General features: G+C 45.8%; 1 protein-coding gene across 1 annotated transcript in view; it reads right to left on the bottom strand.

Annotated features, from left to right (window-relative positions):
* HS6ST2 (heparan sulfate 6-O-sulfotransferase 2) overlaps positions 1-18,348 on the bottom strand; it is a 126,440-nt gene continuing 108,092 nt past the window's right edge. Inside the window, exon 2 of the mRNA XM_021548441.4 lies at positions 1-2,847. Coding sequence (XP_021404116.2) covers positions 2,145-2,847 — 703 coding nt within the window. The 3' untranslated portion in view covers positions 1-2,144. The remainder of the gene's footprint in view (positions 2,848-18,348) is intronic.

Here is an 18,348-nt window from a genome sequence, read left to right as displayed (position 1 = left end):
TCTGTAGTTAAATTTTATTTATCAGTTCTATTGTTAAATGACACAATCGAAGTCAGTGGATTGGCCTGTAAATCTACACAATAAGACAGCGTCTACGGTGGAAATCAGTAGAATTTGATATGGTTATGACAAAATGGTATCCTTATATTCGTACATCCCCTATATACAATAAACAGTATACACAAAGAAAATGCAACTAGTCTCTGTAAACCATGCACACCACAGCATAAAAACAAGATGCACCTCCTGCAACAGGCCTCCAGCTGGCCCACAGTTAAGTCCTGTTTACAGCAGTGCCTTTCAGTTTCAAGAGTGAATTATTTTCCCCCGTGAAAACCAAAATACAACTGAGACATCATATTGGCAACTGCAATTCTCATTAAAAAAAAACCAAATTGCTGTACATGAAGTTATTCTCTTCTTGAAGCTGCTAATGCAGGGTATTGGTTTGCTGCTGCTTTGCTCTCCCCTTGCCCTTGGCAGGGTTGCTGCCGCCAGGCAGCCACACAACATCAGATGTAAAACCACTTCCAGGTAACTTAGGCGTGGAGCCGTAAGATGTTTTTAAAGCCTTCTGCCTCATTTTCTGCCCCCTGCCTTCATGGTGTATAGAGTATTACAGGTGAAAGGCAACAGTGCAAGTGAGCCTGTCAGCATGGTGTCCCTGGGCCCGCAGGCCCTGCCCGGCTGTCTCTGCTCAGTGCCGAGCTCGGGAGCACCGCAGGACAAACGTCCTGAGCTTGCTCAGTGTCTGGCCCAAGCCTTGCAGAGGTTTGTATTTTTTTTTTTGCATAGAGATTGATAGGAGCCCCTCGCACCCCGTGCCCCGTTTGCTGTCCCAGTGGGGCTGGGGGAGCCCCAAGGGCTGCGGGGATCCCACTCCAGCTCCCAGCCCCAGCAGCGCCCGCTCGGAGCCGGCTGCTGCACCCCATGCACACACGTCCCTCTCCTTCTCTAACTATGGCTATGGAAAAACTGGCTTCCGTCGTTTTCAGTCCTCATCTGTCATCGCTAGGAAGGGCTCAAGAGCACAGGAAAAAAAAAAAAAAAAAAAAAGCCCTGTTCTTATCTGGTGTAGCAAAGATTTACTGGAAGTAAATCCTAATTCAAGTGTAAATCTACTTCCGTTGAGCAATTCTCTTTATAATATTGCTGGGATTAGAGAGTTTTATGACTTTTTAAAGACACTACACAAATATCAGCAACATAATTTCATCTAGTTTATACCACCAATTATTAAGGAATGATAAATTCAGCATTATGTATTCTAATGGGTAAGAAAGACTTAAAATGAGACACTGTCACAGGATTATAACTTGGAGAAGGCTTTATGAAACAAACATGAGAATGTGCTGTAACTTTTCCAGAATGGTTAAAATCATACTGCCCTGAAAAGTTCTGGAAACAGTGTCTATAACGTTGGCATTGAGTTCAGAAAAGTAAATATTTTTTTTCTTTTTTTAAATATGTGATAGACCAAGCTTAAAACTCTAAACAGCAGTAGGTAGAAAAAGTTTAAAATTTTAAATATTTATATAACTAGAGAAATTACTTCTATTCATTTTAAAAGCCAATATTATACATAAAACTAGTCGATAATTTTTCTAGACCTTTACTGTTCCCTTCATCATCCTCTCATTAACTTGGTAAATATCATAAGCAGTTGGTGCCCTTGAAAACACATTATTGAAATAAAATTAAGATAAAATCAAAGGGAAAAGGATTTGTTCATATACTGTATTGTGAGAGTATGCTAAATGCTCGTTATTAGGAAATGAGTTTGCTTCCCAGATAGATTTTAGCCGAGCATCACAAACATTTTCCAGCATCCCATTTTTTACTCATAACTAATTTAAGGATTTTTTTTCTTTCTCTTCTTTTAAATAAATGTCCGAGCAAACATTTCCGATGAGCCGACATGGCTCCTGTATTTCATAAATAATCCAACAAACCTAAAAAGGACAATTTCATTACACGCTAAGATTAAGTGTTCCACGTACAGTACAACATTTACTGCAAAGGCAACTGCAAAGGCAACATTTTGACCTCTTTTTGCTTCAGACCCTTGAGAAGCATCACTTGTCATCTCCGGTTTGCAGGCTGGGTTGGGCTCCGCTTCTTTTTTGCCTGGCAGGTGCCCCCCACTATCGCCGCCACCGCTCCACGTTCCCTGTGTAGTCAGTGCTGGAGCTGTTCTCCCCCCGCTCCCTCAGGTGCGCCTGCTTTGCCCGCAGGATCTTCCGCTGCTCCTGGCGCTTCCGCCGCGCCTCCTGGTGCTCCTTCTGCCGCATGTACTGGTAGCGCTGCAAGAACAGGTCTTTTGCATAATCGTACAATTCCATGTCTAAAAAATTAAGGGCCTCGATGCGCTGCTGAGTCTGCTTGTCTATCTCCACGCTGGAGGCCCTTGTGCTATTGTACTGCGTGAACGGCGAGATGAAGTTCATGTTGAAAGTCTTCTCAAAGAGATACTGAGTCTTGCGCTGGAACTCGGTCAGGCCGAAGAAGGCCATGCGCTTCAGGTTCTCCTTGGCACTGTCCAGCAGAACCTTATTTCTCTGCTCCTCGGGCATGACCGACAGGTTGTAGCATCCTACCAGGCTGAGGTCAGAGAGCATGCGGACCTGGCGGTTGTTGGCCAGGTTGTAGGGGCAATCCATGAATTCCTGCAGGGAACAGCCCGACCAGTCATCCCCGGTGTAGCAGCTGGGCAGCTCCTCGGTGGTCGGGGACCGGCCGTCGCAGATGTGCAGGGACGCCTTCCATGTCGCTCCTCGCTGGACGTGGCGCCACTCGCTCAGGTACCGGGACACGGGGTCACGCAGGATGGTGATGTAGTAGAAGTTCCTGCCAGGGGAGAGGAAAACAGAGCGTTTATTCCCGTGTGTCTCCAGCACAGAGCGCATTAACGCTCCAAATCAATACAAACAGGGAGATGCACTTAAGAGGCTTTCAGCAGCTCTGCTGCAGAGGCTCCTCTGTGAGTTCACCTCCGCAGGGTGAAGGACGACTGAACAAATCCCCAGGGGGAGTGTGAAGGGCTGCATCTACCTGCACACACACAGAGCTGTCTCTGTTCAACAGCTGTTGTCTCTGCAGAGGCCAAGGGGACGCAAGACTCCCCTCTGTGCTGGGCTGTCCATGTGGCTACAGGCTCCTGCTGGTGCTCCAACTGATGGTCTCCCCAGTCCTTGGGGAAATACCTGAAATACCTCCCACGATGTAAGCCACGACCCAGGCAGGACATAGGCAGCTCTGGCTCTTTTAATGTTCTTGTACAACAGAGCTTCACTGACAGGTTGCCACAGACAGCAAAGAATTGCCCGTGCTATGTTCCTGATGAGCAGCTGTGGGTCTCAGCTGCACCAGCCCCAGATCACCATAATAACTCTGAGGAAGGCATTTTCCTACAGGACCTTTCTTTTCGTACGCCAAATCAACGGGGTGTGCCCAGAAGCCACAAACCACTTCCATCCTAACAAGGACCTTGGCAAAGCCCACATAAATACTGTTTTATTCTCCTGCCTTCATCTGATACAGGACTGAAGTGATGAGGGAGGAGAGCTAAGTGACTAACAAGAAATGAAAGGATGCATTTTTTAAGAGAAAATATTTTCAAAAGCGGTGCTAGCTTTGGTTTGAAGCAACAGGACAGTAGGACACGTGGGGGTCACGCTGCCACAGGGAACCCATCAGGCCACCAGCTGGAAAAGCTGCAAGTTCAACCACAGAATTTGCCCAGAGTTCACTCTGGGTTGCACATTAATATCCAGCATCAAACACCATGCTGTCCATCATCACAGCCTGAAGATAGACACAGCTCTTTGAACTTCCATTAACATGACCATGGCCTCACCTGGATGATGCTGGAGGAACATCATCAGGATACCAGCCATCTGCTTAAGCAAATGGAATTGAAGTAGCTCAATAAGCAAATTGTCCTGACAGAGAAGGCTACTCCTCCAGGAGGACACCAAGGAGGGTGTACCCAGGAGCCCTGAGCCCCTGGGGTGTGATTGCCATGTCCTTGGTGCTGAGTAAGGAGCAGAAGGACATTAATTTGCTTTCTCAAGTGACATTGTGACTGGTCACCTTGAAGTCAAACTTTTGTTCCCTGTTGTTTCCTTTGGCAGAAAAGCCACTAGATGTCAATGTTTTACAGAAAATTGTCTTTGAACGGAGTAAGAAGTGAATCACAAGCACAAAAAGGATCCAACTGCACAGGGAAAGAAAACCTGGAGAATCACCATTCCTCTTCCTATTTAGAGCATCCACACTTATGAATAATTAAGTAAGTAGAAAGTACAATAAAGCCAAATAAAGCCAATAAGCCCAGTTACAGCATCAGTGGCTGGAAACAACAACCTCACAACAAACTCTCACACTTGGAGCTGGGACACCACAATCAGCACCACCCCCATCCTCATGCTCGTCTGGGGTGGTTCCTGCCACGATCCCAAGGAAAGTCCTTTTCCACAGAAATGCCATTCAATGATTTCACTGGGAGAGTTGGAGGTAAGAGGGAGCAAGAATAAAACTCACTTTTGTGAGTGAGTGGCAGCTGCTAACCCCATAGTGTCCCTTGCAGAGATGGGCAGTTTTGCTCTGTCTTATCTCAGCAGGTCTCTGGTAGCATTGGAGAGCCCAACCTGGCAAAGAGGAAGGGTTTTCCATGAGCACCACCTCAACCAGCTGCTCCAATGAGCAGGAGCTGTCCCCGGTTGTGGTTGTCCCTCAGGCTCCTTTGACACAGCAGCAACACAGCCTTGTCAGGATCCCCAGCATGGGGAAATGGACAAACCTAATCCCCTTCTTTACCTTCTGCTAGGACTCCTGATCCTTGGATCTAGTTTATTGGGACACTGCACTAAAATAATGACCCAACCATACAGCACTAACTATAGCAACTAACATACAGCAACAAAACTCTGACGACTGTGGGGGCAAAAGCAAAGCCCTGCTTACTCCAGGGCCCCTTGTACAAGCTGGCCCATGAGCAGTTCAGCTCAGGGGAGAAGGCTGCAGGCACAGGGGTGCTACCAGCTGAAGGAGAAGGCCAACCAGACTGTATGCTCTAAGGTCATCACAGAAATCGATGGGGAGTTAATGCAAGAAGGGAAACAAATCCTGAGCCAAGATCGATACAGGGAGCGTTTTATTATAGTTCAAACTCTCCAGCCACTCTCCCTTTGTGCTCTTTGGTCACAGGCGGTGACAAAGTGTCTCCCTTGGTTACTGTTGTAAAAACAAAATAATGAATAAAAACTCGTGTGCTGGTGGAAGAGGCTGTGTTGTAACAGCGCTCTGTCAGCCTGGAGTGCCTCATCTGGGCAGGTATCTCCACCTGTGCCTGCCAGGGGAATGTTGCAGTCGAGGGAGACTGGGGGGATGAGGCTGAGTAAAGATGCTCACTGGACTCTGCAGTGAGCATGGAGGTGTCTGGGCTTTGAGCTCAGAATGCCAGGCAGGGATACTCACAGGATGTCCCAGGCAGGGCCTATATCCTCCCTGGCCTAAGCACAGTTTGCTGAAACAGGCTCGCAGCTGTTGCTTATTCCACCTTGTTATTTCCCAGATGAATACTGCTTTCAAAAAATGAGATGTCTTAGAGATGCTTTGTTTGCCCCAAGCCTCTCCCCTGAGTTAGGAATCATGGCAGCTCCAGGAAAGCAGCTGTGCTGCTCTGCATTCATCTGACCTGAGCTTCAGAAAGTCATAAAAGCTTTAATGCATCCCCAACTCAGCCGTGCTGGAGATGAATTTGGCCATCAGCACTTGGAGCATCGTTCTGCTGCAACTGAGGAAGACATAAAGATTTGCAATTATTTTTAGCTCTGTAGGTAGCAACTTGTTCTTTCTGCTGTCCTACCAAGGGGGTGTTGAGTTCCTGCCCATTCCTTGAAGCCTGTGCTTCAGAGCCCAAAACAACACGTTTGCAGGTAGAGCTCCAGCTACCATGAGCTGCACCCACCAGAACATGGCTTTTCTGATGAACTTGGGTGGCCATGAAGCAGAGAAAGGGAGCTCGAGGGCAACTCACAAAGTAGGTTGACCCTGGAGGCATCAGGGATGTGGGATGATGTGACAGTGACTTGCTTCTGGTCTCTTCCTGAGCACTGCTGTTCCTTGAGGAATGCGGGGACTGAGCAGTGCCACAATGTTGAGTTTGCTCCCCACGCTGCATCTGTTTGCTTTGAAGGATAATCCTGTGGTCACACAGTCCATTCCTGCCAGCCCTTTCCCCACTTCTGCCAAACCCAGGGGCAGAATGAGATTCCCTTTTTTTTAACCCAATCAGTTTTTTTAAGAATACTTGCATCAAACTTCTAATAGGGAAAAAAAAAAAAAAAAAGGTTAAAGAAAAAAATTGAAGTGCAAGTAAGGAACTGTGAAACCCCAGGGGATGACAACACTGAGTAAAGCCAGAGACTTCAGAGTTTGGAGAAGCTGCCAGGGAAGGGATATGCAGGTACCCACACTACAGTGCTCAGGGGGCTCCTTTTGTACTCCTCACCTAAAGAGGAGAGGAGGGAGTGACTCTAATTATGCATCAAAATGGGTCAGAATTTCCCAAAGTCAGAACACATCTCATCCCAACCCCACTGTCCCACTGTTTAATTGCCTGTTGAGGTCGAGAGAGGCTGGAGGTCAGATGCTGGCAGCTGCCATGGCTTCAGCCTGGAAACTTGAGCCCAGCTTGATGGAACTATGAGGTAAGGACTGGAGAGGGGAGCTGAAAGCTGAACATCCACTCACCATTACATCCATTAGTGGATTAGTAGGTGAGGGACTGAGTGACCTTTTTCCATTTCTGCTGAGAAATGAGGCTGTAGCAAGAAGGGCTTTGTAGGTCACTGAAGGTGAGAAACCTACAGCCTTTGCACAGGGAGCACTGCAGCCCCAGAAACATCCCCATCTCCCCCACAGGCTGTTCCCTGGGGCAAACTAATGCTGGAAAACACAGCTTCAGCACAGGGCTGAGGAAGCAGAGCTATGATTTTCAGGGAAAGTACTGGGGCAGTCCCATTCCCCATGCACAAGTAAGGCTATGCTTCAAGCTCACTCAAACACACCCATTTGTATCTAGGTCAAGTCCAGCCAGATGGCAAGCTTGGCTAGGACGTTTGGAGTCACAGACGGGGCTTGTGCAGTGAATGGGAGGCAATTTTATACGAGTGTCTCCATCTCTTTGAGTGGAGATGGGTGAGGCAAGGAAATTTGTTAGGTTTCCAAATCTGTGTGGGTTTTTTCCTCCCCAGTCATGGACTTTGTGGTACATTAATGGGCCGGTGTGAAATCAGGTTCTGCTCCAGGTGAAGATGGGTATTTTGAAAGAAAAGTTCACTCTGAAGGTGCAGGGGCAAAAGGATAGACCAGATTTGTGCCACATCCAGCAGAAATGCAAATAAAACAAACTAAAACCCCACAGCAGAGATTCTGCATATGATGCAAAGGATTAAGGATGGAGCTACTGAAAAAAGAAAAATAATCATAGAGTTGGCACTTCAACACCAGAAACAATGCACAATCACCAGAGCCAGCAAGCAGCACAAGGACAATCCATGTCCTTCCCCCCTCCACACAAACTGCTCATACTGCTGAATAAAAATTTAGAGAGATTGCTTATAAAAGAATAGCCACATACTCATTCTTTTAAAAGCTGCTCAATTTGTTTTTTTTTTTTTTTTTTTGAGATGGAAACTTGTTTCAGCTCATCTGACCACAGGAAGATGCTCCTATGCTGTGACCTTGTGCACAGATCTGAGATCCCATCTCCTTCTCCTCCACTGCTCCCAGCAGCTGTGGGGAAACTGTGAAACTGTGTCGCAGGCAGTGTCCTGCACTTCTCCCTCATCCCACACCACTTGGAAAACGTCCCTGCTCAGGATTCTTTGACAACAAAGACACAGACAATGACAGAAGGTCAGGAACATGAATGGTGTGAGTCTCACATTCCTTGTGCTCTTAGGAACCCTCCCTGTGGGCTCCAAAGCTGCTGATGGATTTTAATCTCTGGCAGAGGGTCTCCCAGCCGATCAATCACGGCCACCACATCTCTCTGAGAAGTCAAACTCTATTATGCCATGCTGAGTGCCAAGTGCTTCGCCCCCAGAACTTGAGGTTAATTCCCATCAAGAGTGGCCCACTGAGAATTTGATTTGCTAATACCACAAATTGCACCTCCAAGAGAAATACCGCTGCTGCCTAATTTGTTGGAGTCAGGCATCTGTTTGGAGATCACTGAGAGAGAGGCAGAGTGTTCATTTAATACTGTGACTCATCCTGATTCTTAACAAACTCTGTCAACTAGAGACACAACCCGAAGGACAGGGGTGAGCATCCTGGTGAGAACCTCTCCTGCCTCAACCATCCCTGCTTGGAACCTCCCCCCAAAATGAGAATGCCTCTTCCCTGCCAAGAGCTGCTCCCACAGCATAACTCACAGAGATGAGGCCAAAATATTTGCCAAGTTTACTGAGGCAGCACTGGGAATAGAATGCTTGCATCCACTCTAGATTGGTCCCAGATGCTTCCCAGCAGTGATGTGGATGGCAATGGCAGCAGTGGAGATGCATTCATTGCCCATGGGCTTCCCACAGAGCTGCTCAGCTCCAAGGCCTCCCAGCCCACAGACAGTGGTGACAAACCCCATCTGGGAGTGGGAGAGGAGCAAGGGGGGCTGTTGAGCTCCTTGTGAGCTGCAGGGAGAAGATCTCATGCCCAGTATTCCACGGCCTGGATCTGGATCTGCAGCCTGGCTGCCCATGCCAGGGCCTCCCCTGCCCCTGTCACAGCTCGTGCAAGGAGGCGACCATGGAGCAGGGGTATTGGAACAGGACTGCTCCCCTTCTCTCCTCTCCCCAAAGACCTCAGTGCAGCTCAGGCCCAGCTGCACCCTGGGCTGGCTACTACTTGTTCCCGAGACCTCTCTTTATTCAGGCATTTCAATGAAACCAAACTTCCAGGTCCACCTCACCCAAAATTCAAAGTACAGTAAAATCTGAATGAACAAATCCCTTCTTCATTAAGGAAGTGATGGATAAAGATTATGGGGAGGGAGAGAAATAGGAACAAACACCCCTTTCCTCTGCAGCAGCCTGCAAGACTACCTAGACTATATTCCTTTACTCTGGGTCTCAAGGCGGCAGAAGCAAATAACGCATTAGCTCTGAAAAAGGGCCTGGAAGGGAAGGAGATAAGTATTTCAGGACTGTGAATTAAAGCTGTTAGCAAATGCAAATTTACATTTCCTCTAAGTAATCATTATGTTTTCACTTCTATCAGCACCCAATGAATCACAGAGATGTTTTGTCTAGAAACACTAATGGTGGGGGTAGGAAGCCAGCAGCCTACCCACAGCAACGGCAGCAGGAGAGAAGTGCCAGAGAAACCCATAAAAAGGAGCTGGATTTTTCAAGAACAGCAATTACATCAGCCCATCATTGCCCGTGAAATTACCAAATATGAAAGATCTGTGGAAAAAAAGCATTTCAGGCACAGAGGAAGGCAGCGATTTAGCAGGTCAAGGTACACATTCATATATGTGCAGGCATGGCATCTGCAAACAAAGATAATGAAAATAAGACTTTAAATAAGTAAAAAATATGCAGCCTCACACACGCACATGCTCCCAGCTACCCTCACGCACAAAATAATTGTCCACAGTGTTGCCTGCAGAGGGGAGAGCAGCCCTGCAGATCTGCCAGAGTGGTATTAATTTCATAATTGCTTGTATTATTAAGATCTCTGCAGGATACCCCCGCTCAAAACCAATTCAGCAAGAATAGTGACCTTTTAAATTACTTTTTTTTTCAGTAGTGCATAACAAGAGAAGCAAGTTTCTGTTTTTAGACTCGGCAAACAGAGGAGTGACTCAGCTGCTGGTGCCAGTCCCCAGTCCTCTGTCTCCACCCTGGGGTCTGGCATGGGAAAGGGTGGCAATGCTGGGCAGAGGGGCCCAGACCCATCCCACCCACCTGACCTGCAGGATAAAGGACTGAACTGCCCCGTGGAAACACCCAGCTTCCATCACAGCCTATCCAGAGCAGTAAAGCTTCCCACCCCATGAGCTTGGTTATATGACAGAGGCATCAGGATGGAGGGCAGCAGTGGGGCAGAGCCCCCAGGCTGGACATGGGAGATAAAACACAAGGAAAAGAAAGAGAAGGTGACAGGAGGATCTGTGTGTGCCATGCCTCCATCGTGCTGGATGACAAGCTGCAGCACAGGTGACACTGGATTTGTGAGGTCTCAGCAGCATGCAAGGCCTTGGCTTTGGAAAAAGTGCCTTTCTTGCCTAGGGCGACTATCCCTTAATAAACAGGAGGCAGAGCTGAATTTTACTCTTAATACACACTAAGAAAACACAAGGTCTGAGCGATGTCTTTTCAAACATTAAGCTCAGACACTCACAGAGTGCCAGGAGCACCTTCCTACTCCTGGTGTGAGGAGCTGTCCCTTGTCCCCTGGAGCTACATCACACACATCTTCCAGGTGTGGTACAGCATGGCCCTGATCACAGAGCTCTTATGGACTCATTAAAAAGCATGGCAGACATCCCAAAGTGAAAAGGAGGCCACTGCAACAGAGCTGGTGAATAACCACAGGATGCTGCTATAAATCAGATCTTTACAACAGTATTTACCCCATCTAAATGCTGCTGCAGGAATTAGTTTCAACGTGTAACTGATATTTCTGCGGTGGCAAAGATCGAGGTTTGCAAAGCCTACACTCCATAAGCAGCGGTTTACAGAGATGGAATAGTGGCAGTTTTTCATTTTCCAGAGTCCACTCACCCTTCCAAGAATCTTAATGCCTCATTGATTCATAATACAGTACATAAAGATTTCATTTTTTCTTGCACACAGTGATATATTATGGAGGCAATCTATTTTGCCACTGAAAAGTTTGCTTAGTAGAGAAATTTGGAGTTTTGACATTCAGGAAATTACAGTCATCTGTAAAGTGCGATTGATATGCCAAGGCTAACATTTTCATTGCACTTATAGAGCCAGAATAACTATGCTAAAATATTTATTATATTCTAAAAAAAAAAAAAATCCAACTTCTTGTTTATAAAAAGCATGTATTTAGCAATAAAAAAGCTTTATCCTTATATCCATATATATTTTAGCTATGTCTTAAATGCGCAAAGCCACATTCCTTCTGACCAGATGAAAATACTTATAATAATCGAATAAAGCCATTATTTCAGACAGGCTCTGTGTGTGCAAGCAGAGGGCATGAGCTGACACGTGGCTGCATGGAGCTGCACGACAGCAGAGAAATGAGATAGGGGCTGTCACAGCAAACCTGCCCAAGGTCCCCCAGGGCTGTGGACACTCAGCCACCCATCACCCACAGGATGCAGGAGATCACCGAACCCTGTGTGCTTCATTTGCAAGTTCTGTGGCTAATACGATCCAGGAGGAAGTGGGTGTGGAGGGCTCCTGTCTCAGCTTGGCACGCACACTTGTCTTCTTTATGAACACATCAGTGTGTATTTAGAAGTTGTGATTTATCCTATATCCTGAGCACCCACTGAAAATTCATAATCGCTGCCTGAACACCCCTCCCAACTCCTTTGTACATGAGAGTAGCTACTATTGAACATCCCCGCCTCAGGGCTGGAGAAACCTTGGAGCTCTCAAGAAAAAGATTGTACAATCAGCCCCAAGAGCTCTGCATCTCCCACAATGGGAAATTAACTCCAGAGAGGTATTTATAAAATCATTTGTTACTCTATCAGAGCTCAATCAATTTGCTTCAATAATACATAAAAGGAGGAGGTTTGGCTCACACGAAAGAACGTAATTCCTTCACAAGTCATTTGCAGATAATCTTCCATACACCAGTTAATACATCCCACGATAGGTTATACAAAAGGGCTTTTAAAAACTAAACGGAGGATATATAGCATATTAAAAAGGCACATTAGTGCAACTTATGTTTTGCTTATCATGACTATTGCGCATACAGAAATCCAGGAAAAGTCCTTCCCAGTCTTTCTAAAATTTTGTCAAAAGCAAGCATCTATTGAAAACATCTCTGCAATGTAATTAATGAAATGATACTAATGTAATTCTCAGACTGCTGCCAAAAGAGGGACAGAGGAAGGGACAGTGTATTTACAGCTGCAACTTCTACAGTTTTAATTTCAGCTCTCATTGATTCCATTGAGCACCATGAGACTGTATAATGAAGAAATCTGTATCAATTGAAAATACCAAGTGTGCTCCTGCCCCACCAGGGCACTACTGTAATATCATGTAATGGAAGGGGATTCTCATTTAATTGACTTGGAAATGAAACACATATTAGCTAAGAAAACTTAATCAGTGCAATAATATTAAAATGGGCCACTCAGACAAACTATACTGATTAAGTCACTTGCAAACATTTCCGTAATCATCACTGAGACTTGTGGCATTAATGATTTAAACTCACTTTTCTACTCCAGGGAACAAAACTGCAATTTCATGGCAGACAATTAGAATAGTTTAAGCCCTCCCTCACACACTACAATACAGTCTCCTGGCAGAAGCACAGGACATCATCCTGCAAGGACACATCTTGAGCTCTGACGTACAAGGTCTGCATGGATGCTGGGATGCTTGATTTAAGATGGGAGACAGCCCTGAAAGCACCTGGCTGGTTGGGAAATATTTCTGGGGTACTGGCTGTGCTTTCTCTGCAGACTTCATCTTTAATCCTGACTTTTTACTGATGGCACACTCCGATCCAGCATAACACACTGAGCTCCAAATGGCTCCCAGCAGACCAGGATTTTAAAACTTTTATTCACACACGGTTGACATAACTGGATTTAAAATTTTCATGGAACAGCAGAGTGTGTTTCTAGTAAAACTCCATGGATGCATTTGTTGTGTCAAAGCTCAGCTGGGAGGGGTTTTACATCAGCTAAGCAAGCAAGACTAAGTAAACATTACAAGATGTGCAGAACATCTTGTTTCCCACGTCTGCTAGTTCCACCCCAAACATTTAGTAAAAGTGTACCTTACTCAGTCTGAATCAGTGAGGACAATGCCCTTAGAAAGCCACATTAAAAGAAAATGACACTTTAGGCTCTCATACACCAACCCTGAACAAACCCAGGGATGTGTCCATTGTGCTCAGAAGGACTATCCACACAGTCCAAGCTCGTGGTGTGCCTGGAAACTGGAGACTGAGCTGGCAAAACCTCATCAGATGCTTTCCTGGCAGTCAGTGACAGCACATCAGCTAGGACACATTGCATTTTTCAGGATTTCAGATGCTCCATTTTTAATTAATTTGTGGCATAAAGACATTCAAAATCCTACTTGCAGACAGTCAAAAACAAATTCAATTTTCCCATCTTTTCAGTGCCACGAAGCAAACTCCAGCCAAAGTGGCAGCTGAACTGAGGCCACCACAGAAAGGCAACAACCCGGGCTGGGCAACGAGAGCAGTCCAGCTCCCCTGTGTGCCAGCTGAAGGACTGGCACTGCTATGCAAAAAGCACCCAATTCTACTGCCCATGAACAGTGCTACTTGCTTTATCCTTTAGTCTGATTCTCCCACTGTGAGGGTATCACAAGCTTGGGTCAAGATCTGCCCTTTCTTTGAGCAGCTTCTCACTGCAGTTCTTGAGCCCTGAGCTCCCAGCCCTCACCAGCCACAGAAGAAGGCAGCACACTGAACCCCCAGCTGGAGGGAAGTCTTGCTAGCTGAGAAACCCTTACCACCAAGCTGATTTCAGCTGAAGCCAAAGATATCCTACCCCTGCCAGAAGGGACATGAAAAACCCATTATGATAAATCTAAAGCAAAATAAACCACATGACATGCAGGGTTATTCACTAAGGTCACAGCACCTTCCAAAAGGATCTGCCATTGCTCTCACTCCCCCAGCCTTGTCCTCAAAATATGAAAAAAAGAAAAGGAAAACCACAAACAAACAAGCAAAAAAGGCAAGAAGCAAAACTCTTCTATGAGAAGCAAGAGATGGTTCGAAACAGTTTTGTTCCTATCTGTGAGTATCTCTTGAAAGATACAGTTCTACTCCTCCATGGATTATTCTGACTAAAAAAATGTGTGACATTTTAATTATCAAGTACAAACATTACTGCAAGTAAGCAATGAAACAGATGGTGTCCTGAATTTTACAGTATAGCCACATTTTCCAGCTACAATTTACAGTTCACCAATCATCAGCTTTAAGTTCTGTCTCTACTGTATCTCCCCTACCCATCTGAAACACCACAACCCTCCAATGCTGAGAGCACAGTTTTGGGAAAGTTGGGAAATTCTGGGAAATTCAACCCAAGCTGTCCTCCTCCAAGCAAATGTTTCCAATGAGGAAACAAAGTGGAGCACAACTCCATACATCAAAAAAGCATGGCAGGTAAGAAGTGGGAGAGCACTGAGGAACTGCCCTAATTAAGTGAGCAAAGAGGTGATCCTGGTACCTCCATCTCCATGAAGGACCTGATACCATCTGTTTATCTCATCCTCCTCCTCAGTGAACTCCACTTGTATCAGTTATAAGTCCTGAGATTTCCTTCTCTACCCATCTGGTGTACTGAGCAATCCCTGCAGAGGGTGCCCCCACAGGGAAGGGACAGGATGGAATGAGTTTCCCTTCAGGATCCACCAGTGCCAAGTCCCACATCACTGGGGAACAACAGAGTAGCAAAGCCAGAAGCTTTTCCAAGCTTTTCCATTAATTGTTGGTCTACCGTCCTCCCAAAAACCCCTCAATGCTTAAGATCAGAATTGCAGATTCACATGTTTATTTCCCCCCTCTTATGACACAGGAACCACACATGTGGATGGGGACAAGGAGGACCTGGGAATACTCATCTCCTGGATTGACAGCACAATGGCAAATGTGGTCCTGCTTTGAGGAGCTTTATTATCCAGTTCAGACAACACACCAGGAGAGAGTGTGAGCCCAATGACTCCTGGGGAACAGATGTAGCAGCATCCCCAGATTCAAGCAGCAAACACAGTGAGTTTTCAGCTGCCCCTCTTCACTGTGTGTGGCCAGGCTGAGGAGCACATGATGCCCTCATTGAACAGGCTCTTGATTTAACAGGCTGTGACCAAACTGAATCCTGGAAAGCTTTCCTGATCTCCACTCCATTCATCTCCACTAAAAGGGAGCTGCTGCCGGGGCTTATGGCATCAGTGCTGCAATTATGACAAGGAAACATTTTCTGGGAAGGTGTCCCAGAAAGTAAAACACTGAACATTTCCTCTCATCACCAGCAGTGCTGAGCAATAACTCCTCTCACTGTTAGCATCAGCTTCGAGCCAGGTCTCCAAGGAAGGGCACCCTTCCTGTCATGCTGCTGTGCTGGGCTGGGACCACCAGCTCTGCTCTCACCATTCAGCTTGTGCAGACACCTCTGGGACATGGAAATACTCCTGCAAGGATCAGACAAAGGGAGATGCTGCACGGGCCAAGGCATTTATCTTTTGGACCCCAGCCTTTCTCCATTTTGCATTGAAATGGACTGGAGCTTTGGAGGTGGAGGGGCCAAAGCCAGCTTTGCAGACAGGCACTGATGCTCAGGCACAAAAGCATTTGCAACATGGGCTCTGCCTCTTGAGTGCAGGTTTGCTCACTGCCACTTAATCCAGCACCATGCTGGCATCCAGGGTGAAGGTGGCAAGACCTGTGGTGCTCCTCTAAGCCCACCTGGGAACCTCTTCCTAAAGGGAACCAAACAGGGCACTCATAGATCGGAAGGGATCCGAGGACTGAGCTTGTCTTGGAGCACAGCTGCTTTAACAAAACTCTCCAATGAACTCCTGAACCCCTGGGGAAACATGCCTGGGTATTTTGTCCCCAGGAGAGAAGCCAAAGCAGTGTCCAGTGCCCCCAGTGCTGGGGTACATGGCCTGGTTTGCAGCAGATCGATGCTTCTGCATTTGAACTCAGCAAACAGGAGCTCCAGAGCATGGTGAAGTGCATGGCAGCAGCTCAGGCTCTGCTCTCAGTCACACTGGCAGCTGGATTGCTGTGATAAATAAACCTGAAAATCGACTGTCTGAGCAGCAACAGCTTCTTCCTATGTCTTCATCCTGGAGGGGTTAATCTAGAATAATCTAATTTATTCCCAAATTGCAAAAAGCAATGTCTTTCCCCATTTAGCAGATTAAGAAACTGCTCTACCAGATTTATCTGAACAATTCATTCCCACAAAATTACACTGGGTTTTGAACTGAGGTTAATATACTCTATTGTATCTGCAGGCTAAGCAATCCACCAAGGAGCCAGATTAAAGCACAGCTAAACACCACCTGAGCGGGCTTTTCTGGCAGAGCATCTATGCAGGGATGGGGACAAGAGCAGCAGGTGCAAAAGAGGTCCCAGCAGTGGCAATCTGTGCCAGGGCTCAGGCACAACAGCAGCACCTTTAGCTGCATCTCCCCCATCCTGTCATTAAAACAGCAGCACCCCCATAACTCATTTCAACATACTGCGACTAGGCTCCTCTTCACATTATTTTAAACAAAATGACACTTTCTCTAGACACTTAAATGCATCCTGGTCTCATCACATCAACAGAGGAAGCATATTTTTTCTGTTTATGTGAAAGGTGATATTGGATGCATCATACATTGAAGTAGTTTGTTGGCTTCCTCTCTTGATGTAAGTAAGGGGAAAGAAAGTCAGAGAAGATAGATTTTAAAGATGTATGCATATGCATGATCATTTTCTAACCTAGAACATTATTAAATTCTTTCATATATTCATGTGAGAACTGCAAAAGATTATGAAAGTAGAGATGCTATCACTCATACTTTCCTACAGCAAGGATTAGGGAGCTTTTCTTCTTAATAAAAGCAATATATTTAAATACTATCTGTTTGGCCAAACCCTAGTTAGTACTGACCAAGAGAGGTACAGCTCACATCCCTGCTTTGCAGAATAAACCTGTCTGCAGGTCCAGCCCAAATACAGGGCAAGACCGAGTAAGGGATGTCACATGGTTGTCAGACCTTTTTATGGCTACTAGATGCATTTAAATGTCTTCATCTTCACAGGTCTAGCACCCTCTACCAAAAATACACCCCACATGGCCCATCCAGCTTCTTCCCAGCCCTTGGAGAGCTGAGCCCTGCCAACCCCTGCCTGAGCCATTTACCCAAAGCGTTGCAGAAATCTTCTGGTTTGCAAGTGATGCTAAATTAATCTAAACAGCTTTATTTATGAGTGGTGTTACATCCCACTTCTTGGGGAGACAGATCTGCCACTAGAATTGCCTTTTCCTGCCTGCAGAAACTGTAACTCTGCATCAACATTACACAATTATTTTAAAACCACTATTTAGATAGCTCTATGGTAATGGATATGTACATCAACTCTAGTGCCACAGAATTTGCATAGCAGAATTTTTTATCATGCTTCTTAAAGATTAATAATTTAAAGCAAGTTGTAACTGTGTTAAGATATAGTCTTATGTTTCCATCTCTGCTTTATATTCTCATAAATATCCTACATTCCCAAGTACATAGGAATCTGAGATGGTATTCAAGAGAAAAAAACTTTAACCAATATATCTTCCATTTATGGAATTGAATATAAGATCATATTCAAAGTGCTGCATTTACTGACTGATTTTGAATACATAAAATATATAGCTATTGCAAATTCACCTTTCATTGCAAAGCTTTGTTCTTGCAGTGACATAACTTATTGCCAGATTAGAGCCCCAAGTACAGCTGGGTCATTTTTTGTGTTCTCCATTCCCACAAACACGACTGGGAGAGACAGGTCACGCTCTCTATCAAAGTTGTGCTTACCACACAGCAATATTGCAACACGTCCCATTAGAGTTATGTCTGCTGAGACTGTGAGCACAGACTTGGCTGCAGGCACCTCCTAATGGAATTACATAATTGGAGGCATGTCATCTAAATCTGAACAAATTGGATTCCCTTGTCATGCACTATTGAATCAGAACGGGAAGAACATTCCTGCTGTTATCTATGGTAAACCAACGATGGCAAATCCAGCGTCACTAATATTTTGATAATGTGATGTTTATTAAAAATGGGGGAGGAAAAAAAAAAAAGATAAAAGTTTCATGTAAGGCATGTCAAAATCATGTTGCATGGAAAAATGAGCTCATCCGAGCTTGGTTTCAGAGTGGGAATTACGTTAATGGCTTATGACGGTTGCGATGTTAAGAAGATGGAACTGAAGAACCACACGAGGCTGGTTGCCTGTAGCAGCCAGGGAAGAGCAGACAAGGGTTTGAGCCAGGCCCCACCACCAGCTCTGCATCCGGCAGGAGCGACAGCACCGAGGTGTTTGCTCTGCTGCAGCCCCTCCCTGCCCAGCCTGCGGGGGATC

This window comes from Lonchura striata, chromosome 4A (assembly GCF_050655825.1).
Source record: "Lonchura striata isolate lonStrDom1 chromosome 4A, ASM5065582v1, whole genome shotgun sequence".
Lineage (NCBI taxonomy): Eukaryota > Metazoa > Chordata > Aves > Passeriformes > Estrildidae > Lonchura > Lonchura striata.
This window is presented reverse-complemented; position numbering and strand designations above follow the sequence as displayed.